The sequence below is a fragment of the Tachysurus fulvidraco genome, chromosome 24 (genome assembly GCF_022655615.1).
Source record: "Tachysurus fulvidraco isolate hzauxx_2018 chromosome 24, HZAU_PFXX_2.0, whole genome shotgun sequence".
NCBI classification, from domain to species: Eukaryota; Metazoa; Chordata; class Actinopteri; order Siluriformes; family Bagridae; genus Tachysurus; species Tachysurus fulvidraco.
This window is the reverse complement of record NC_062541.1, coordinates 4,491,722-4,499,221: the sequence shown is the minus strand read 5'-3', so window position 1 is coordinate 4,499,221 and position 7,500 is coordinate 4,491,722. Positions and strand designations below refer to the sequence as shown.

At 49.1% G+C, this 7,500-nt stretch overlaps 1 protein-coding gene across 2 annotated transcripts in view; it reads right to left on the bottom strand.

Moving 5' to 3' along the window:
* pbx4 (pre-B-cell leukemia transcription factor 4) overlaps positions 1 to 7,500 on the bottom strand; it is a 51,228-nt gene that overhangs the window by 10,834 nt on the left and 32,894 nt on the right. For both annotated transcript variants that reach the window (XM_027155069.2, XM_027155070.2), the window contains 2 exons: positions 5,736 to 5,977; positions 4,762 to 4,952 (listed from right to left, as the gene is read on the bottom strand). In XM_027155069.2, coding sequence (XP_027010870.1) covers positions 4,762 to 4,952; positions 5,736 to 5,977 — 433 coding nt within the window. The remainder of the gene's footprint in view (positions 1 to 4,761; positions 4,953 to 5,735; positions 5,978 to 7,500) is intronic.

The following is a 7,500-nucleotide window of genomic DNA, read 5'->3' as shown; positions in this document are numbered from 1 at the left end:
ACACACACCGTGAACACACACCACACACACACACACACACCGCTGAACACCACACACACACACACCCACCGTGAACACACACACACACACCGTGAACACACACACACACCGTGAACACACACACACACACACACCGTGAACACACACACACACACACACACCGTGAACACACACACACACACACACCGTGAACACACACACACACACACACCGTGAACACACACACACACACACACCGTGAACACACACACACACACCGTGAACACACACACACCGTGAACACACACACACACACCGTGAACACACACACACACACACACACCGTGAACACACACACACACACACACACCGTGAACACACACACACACACACACACGCACCCACACACTCACACACACCCACACACACACACACACACACCCACACCGTGAACACACACACACACAACACAGCCGTGAACACACACCACACACACCAACACGAGAACCACACCACACACACACAGCACACACACACCACACACACACACCCCCACCAACGTGAACAACACACACACACACACCGTAACACACACACACACACACACCGTGAACACCCACACACCGTGACACCACACACCACACACCGTGAACACACAGACACACACACACACCGTGAACACACCCACACACACACACACCGTGAACACACACACACAGGGCACCGTGAACCACACACATCAAAAAATACATAACACACGTATTACCGTGAACACACACAACACACACACCGTTAACACACACCACACACAACGTGAACATCACACACACACACACACACACACCCTTGAACACACACACCCTGAACACAACACAACACACACCGTGAACACACACACACACACCGTGAACACACGTCACACACACCCCACCGTAACACAACAAACACCGTGAACACTCCACACACACACACACCCCGTTAACACAACACACACACCACACACACTAACACCACTACACACACACACACCGTGAACACCACACACACCACATAAACACGGACACACGTGACACACACACACCCCCCACCGTTAACACACACACACACACCACCGTGAACACACACACACACAACCGTGAAAACACACACACAACACTACACACAACACACCACGTAACACACACACACACACACACCGTGAACAAACACCACACACACACCACACACACCACACCGTGAACACCACACACACCACATAAAACACACCGGAACACACACACACACACACAACACACACCGTGAACACCACACACACCCACACAACACACACACCGTGAACACACACACCACACACGAACACCACCGTGAACACACACCGTACACAACACACCGTGAACACACAACACCGTGAACCACACACCGTGAACACACACACACACCATGGGAAAAAAAAAGTGCAAAAGGTCCGGAAGCTTAGCGTGGGGCGCGTGAACGGTGGTGCGACACACACACACCCATGCTTGTAGGCGGTCCACCATCTAGCTATCGGGAGCCAGAGGGGTGCACATGTGAAAACAGTGTTACATAACGGCGCAAACATGGCAGAGGAGCGGGGGGAAGCCAAACAAACTCGTGAAAAACAGGGACTCCATCAGCACAGGGCTTCCTGTTAGCACTCGGATAGTCGACACACACAACCTAGGAACCCAACACACACGAGTCGAGAGGGCCGGGAGGGGGCTGGTGTGTGTTCCGGTTGATCAATCCGAACCGTGGCAACATTGGAGAAGTCGCAAGCGAGCTTGATGCGCGTTCAACGGGGGGGGTCGCAGAAATGGTTCGGCGAAGTAGGGAGCCAGGAGGGCAATAAACCGCGGTTCTGGGGGGCGGCGATGGTTCGGCGGGGGCTCCTGGAACACCTGACCCGGGTGCGTGGACGGCTCCCACCTCTGACCGCGCGGCGGGTGCTGACAACACAACTCGCTATACTCGCCCATTCAGCGCTAGGGCTGAATGCAGGACATCGGTAGCGGTTGGATAACCGCAAGGAGGCTTATCGGGTAAGGTTCCCACTATACTCCTCGCGTTGTCACCCTTCGCACAATGAGGTCGAAGAGTATCAGTCCACTCGATCGGGGAAAGAGTGGCAGGTGGAACTTGGCGCGTCATCTTTCGCATGTTACACACCCTTTGATTTAACAGGCGCACCACACCAGTAGATACTGTTCCACAACAGCAAGAGCTCCTCGAATAACAAGCGCTCCTGTGAGGCCGTCCCGGATCTGCGCAATTGGGGCCCCAGGGTGGATCAACCCATCTCCCGGGCCTCCGGCTGCTTGACTTCATCTCCTTGCCCCCACCCAGACCCACACACCATCAGTCCACCTCGAAACAACAGTTTCTTAACGATATGTGGTGATCTCACGGGTTGCGCTACCAGGTTGTTGTGCGTTGCCTGCATCGTCGTCCACACGCCCTAAACGTCCTCTATGAGCCCTCGTACCCAACGCTCCGTGAAACCCTGTCTCCCTATGTCTCCGAAAACCGCCCCACCCTCGCTGTTTCGTCTTCTTATGTCTTTAAGAGCCCAGAGATTTGCACACCACCACATTCCCAACCGCGTTTCTAATCAACATACCCCCCCACCACACAGGCACTCTGGTCGGCACCTGCTTAACTCGCCAAAGTGATCTGTCATATCTGAAGCTGAAGCCTTACCCTAGCACGTGATGACTCTGCACACACGGTCCTGCCTGTTATTGTGTCTCTGGTACGGGCATAGTACGGCGTGGTGACCTTCGCTCCACACACACAAGGGACCGTGAAAGGGCACTCCTCTACCATCCCGCTCTTACCCACCACGCCAGTTCTTTCAGCCATGATTCTTTGTCGGCAGCCGTGATATCTTATACACCACATCGACGGTTTTTCGCTACCTATCTCTGTCTCCCGTTTCCCTTTCACACACATTGACACTGTTCTGCCCCTTGCTCGGTTTCTTTAAGCCTTCTTCTTTCGTTCTCATTACCACGTCCCCATGACACCACACACACACCGTGACACCACACACACACCGTTAACATCACACGTACACACCCGTGAACACACACCACACACACCGTCACGCTAAGGCACACCACGGCGTTTTGATCGCTGAAAGGTAGTCTATTAGTGCCCGAAGGCTGTCTCGTCGCCGACTCACTTCTCTCTCATCGATCTCTCAGTCGGATCTCGGTATCTTCCTACCCTTTCTCTCCACTCTTTTTTCTATTTCTCCAAAAATGTTCCCTTCCTTCTCAGTTCCTGTTTCCATCTAGGTCGTAACTACATGATTTTTGTGCGTTCAGTAGGCACCTTTGCGTTAATCGGCTTCAGTAGTCTCTGATAATTTTCAAGCGGTATCGCCGAAATCCCGCCTCTCCTTCTGCGCACCTATGTCTTCCTCATCCTGTCTCCCTCCCGCTTCTCCTCGCGTGCTCTCTTTCTCCTCTCCGGCTGTTCTGCGCTTCGAATCGCGCTCACTACCACTGCTGGTAATTATCTTTCTTGCCCCCGCCCGCCACAAAAGCCTTGAAAACTTTTTCAGGGGTCTCTTACTCCTCTTTTACAGTTGACCGCTTCCTGGTGTGCGTTCGGCTTCCTGCTCTTCGTTTCCTCCCCTCCATCCTACTCTCGCCGTCCCTCAAGAAGCTTTGCCCGCTCACTGCTAATCCCCTATCTCCTCCTGTAAATCATAGTGAGGATCTCTGTTGCTAGTCCTAGGATTTCGAGTGCCGTAGTCGATCTCTTGCACGCTCGGGGTTCTTGACCTCACATTATGCCACTTGGGACTCCCGCTCACACCGTGAACACACACACACCGTGAACACACACACACCGTGAACACACACACACCGTGAACACACACACACACACACCGTTATTCTCATGTCCGTTATAGGAGCTTTTGATGGAGTCCATGAGTCAGCATGGTCACTGAACACTATGTAGTTCCACACTGTGAGCTGTGATGCTCTGTGTTCTGACTCCTTTCTATCAGAGCCAGCAATCCTTCGCTCGACTGAGGTTCTTCTGTGGGATCAGACCTGACCTGCACCGTGAGCCGTGTGCTGGATCACCACTACATACCGGGAACAGCACACATGACCTGCTGTTTTGGAGAAGCTCTGACCCAATAGTCTACTCGGATCTTTACACTTATCCGTTTTTCCCGCTTTAAATGCATCGACTTTGAGAACTGACTGTAGATTTGCTGCCTTATTGTTTTATTGTTATTGGCTATTGTGTAGTTAAAACACGACTTGACAGACTGTTGTTTTTCTAGCACTTAAAGAGAATTCTGAGTAACGTCAGCACGGTAAAACGTGGACCGGATACATCATCGTCACCGCTCGCTTATAACGCTCGAGATTATCTAATTATTACTATTATTATTATTATACAGTCAAATAACTGTGGGAGTATTTAGATAATAATTAATCAGTTAGTTAATCAGTCAAATGTGAAAAATCATGCTAAAGGTTCACAGGAGACCTCAGGTCTGCTATCTGGTGTGATATCTGTGCTTGATGCGTTCCCCAGAACTCTATTGTTCGTGTGACCTACATAGCAACAGTAACCATGCAGTCACTTAGATTAGTGTTAGTGGAGAGTTCGATGTCTGGTGACTGATCTCCAGATCAAAGTAAAATGTGGCCCTCGAAGCAAATCTGCCTTCTTGTAGGAGGTCATTTTGTCCTCACACACAGACACACACACACACACACACACACACACACACACCTGGCGTCAAGGAAGCGGGAGCGGAGGATCATGACGGCCTCGCAGGTGCTCTGCTTGAGCTGCATCTGGATGGAGCTGAACTTGCGGTGAATAATGGCCACCATGCGCTCGATCTCTTTGGGTGAGATGGGCCGCGTGCGTGACTGCTCTCTCAGCAGGTTCATCACGTGGTTAGTGAATTCACTGCAGGCCTGCGACACACACACACACACACACACACACGAGAGAGAGAGCAACTAGGTCAGTACAGAATGCACAGCTGTACACAGCTAACCACACACAGCTGCACCACAGCCCCGTGACTTGAATTCTGTACACAATGGTTTTTAACCACAAATTAAAATTTCATAATTTTAAGAGAGAATATTTTTAAACCACGACGTCGATGAGCGCTTGAATGGGATTGGTCAGAAGGTTACCGATTCGTTTGTGCCAAATCGCATGTTTATATTAATGCGCTCTTAATTTAATCAATCATGAAAATAAAACTAATCGGCATGATTTTTGTCTCATCGAATTCAAGACAGGAAAGAAAAAAAAAAACAGAGAGGCAGCGATAACACAGACTGACTGGACTCACAAGACATTCTGGATAAATGGATAAAAATCATGCATTATTAAATTAAACATCATGCTAATATACAATGAAACGCTTCAGGACACACTGATATATACAGAAGTAACAGTAGCCATCAGTAACCTTCACCCAAGTGTTTGATTCCTTATACACACACGACCCCGTACACTTAACCATGGGTATGTTCTTAAAAATACTGTACACTAAAGTAACGTCTTGACATTTTGTCTGTTAACTTGTACTAAATCCTCTGATCGTATTATTGTTGTCTTTTTGGATGAGAGCTCCGACGCTAAACACGAGATGAACGTAATTCGTATTTACTTGAATTTCAGACAAATCGCTCAGAGATTAGTTTTACACTCCAGCTGAGCAAAACAAGCTTTTTCACTCCCACCTGTTCGTATTTCTCCAGCTCGGAGTGGTAGATCTGGCGGATCTGAGCCAATTTGGCTCTGTAGTCCGAGTGCTCCACGCTGCCATCGTTCGGTGATCCTCCGGCCGCTGCGGCTGCTGCCGCCGCAGCAGACCCGCCGCCTTTCTCTGGACCGGAAACTCCCTCGGCCAGCAGCATGTTATCCAGACGCATGATCTGGGGGTCGGGGGGATCCTCCTCCTGTACGCCACGGATGCTCAACACTGCAGGACGAGACAAGAGGGCACAGATACGGTCATAAGTCACACGGCAATGGAATATATTCATAACGGGACACTGTTCGGCATTTAAATCATGCACATTTTGTATACATATGTATATACATGTTTAACAATTATAAGACTACAAAATATTTGAGAATGCGGTTCATATTAAACGTGATATACATTCACAGGGTCTTCTCGTAATCCTGAATATATTTTAGACTATCATTAAGTGAGCTGTTCTGCTCTTGTCCAGCAGAGGGCAGCATCGCCCGCCTCAGGGCCTGCAGGTCTGTGTGAGGCGAGCATGAGGCATGGCTGCAGTAATACGAAAGCGTGCGCCATCATCCGCAGCAATCCGGCAGTGTATTAACCCGAGACCTGTCACATCTCTCACACTGCTCACACACACACACTGCTCACACACACACACACAATGCTTACACACACGGCAGGGGCTCGTATCACACAGTACAGAGCTGTGATGTGCATCACAAGACAGGAGAAAAGAAAAAAAAACAGTTGAAGGACAACATTCCTGCACTCTGTGTGTGTGTGTGTCTTGTTTCTAAAGCGACACAAACTTCAAAGAGTTCATTTTTTACACACACGCATCACTCCTGAGTGTGTATCTGTGTGGTGCTAATGAGGATCTGCTGACTGCTCCCCTCCAAACACGAATCAAACATTCCCTTTGTGTTCGCCTGAGAAACTTAACTGATACCACATTTTTAGATGAGTCTTAACCTCCCCCTACACACACACACACACACACACACACACACACACACACACACACACACACACACACACACACACACACACACACACACACACACACACACACACACAGAGTTTCTAACTTTTCCTCTCCCTCTCTCTTAAACAATCTCCTTACTTTAAACTTCCCCCCTCCCTCCTTCTCTGGTTTCTTTCTTGTTCTCTCTTGCCTCTCCTGGGTGCCTCTTTTCAGGTCTACCCCGTTTCCCCCTCTCTCTCTTTTGGTCTCTCTCTCTTTCTCACTCTCTTTTCTACATTCCTTCTCTCTCCATCTCTCCCCCCTCTCATGGTTCAGGAATGCACCGTACCCAGCCGACTGAACTAATGACCTTCATTTGCCCATCCCTCCCTCCCTCCCTCCCTCCCTCCCTCTCTCTTCTGCCTTCTCTCTGTGCACCTCTTTTTTTTGTCCTCTGGCTTTCTATTTTAGCCTGTAAAACTCCAATAAACAGAGAAGTACAACTTTTTTTTGGGACTGAAGAACAGGAGACTTCACTAAATCACATTAAGTGTGTGTGCACATTTGCTCGGAGAGGACGATTAAGTCGAAGGTTTAAGGATTTTTTTTTAAAAGACGTACTGCAAGAAAATGGGAGTTTTAAAATGTGTTTTTTGGAAGGTGGAGGGAGAAAACAAACAAACAAACAAACAAACAAACAAAGTCAGGTATAAAATACTAACCACTGAAAGAAAAGGAGGCACCATTTTATCAAGAGACTCACAAGAACAAACACAGATCGCCT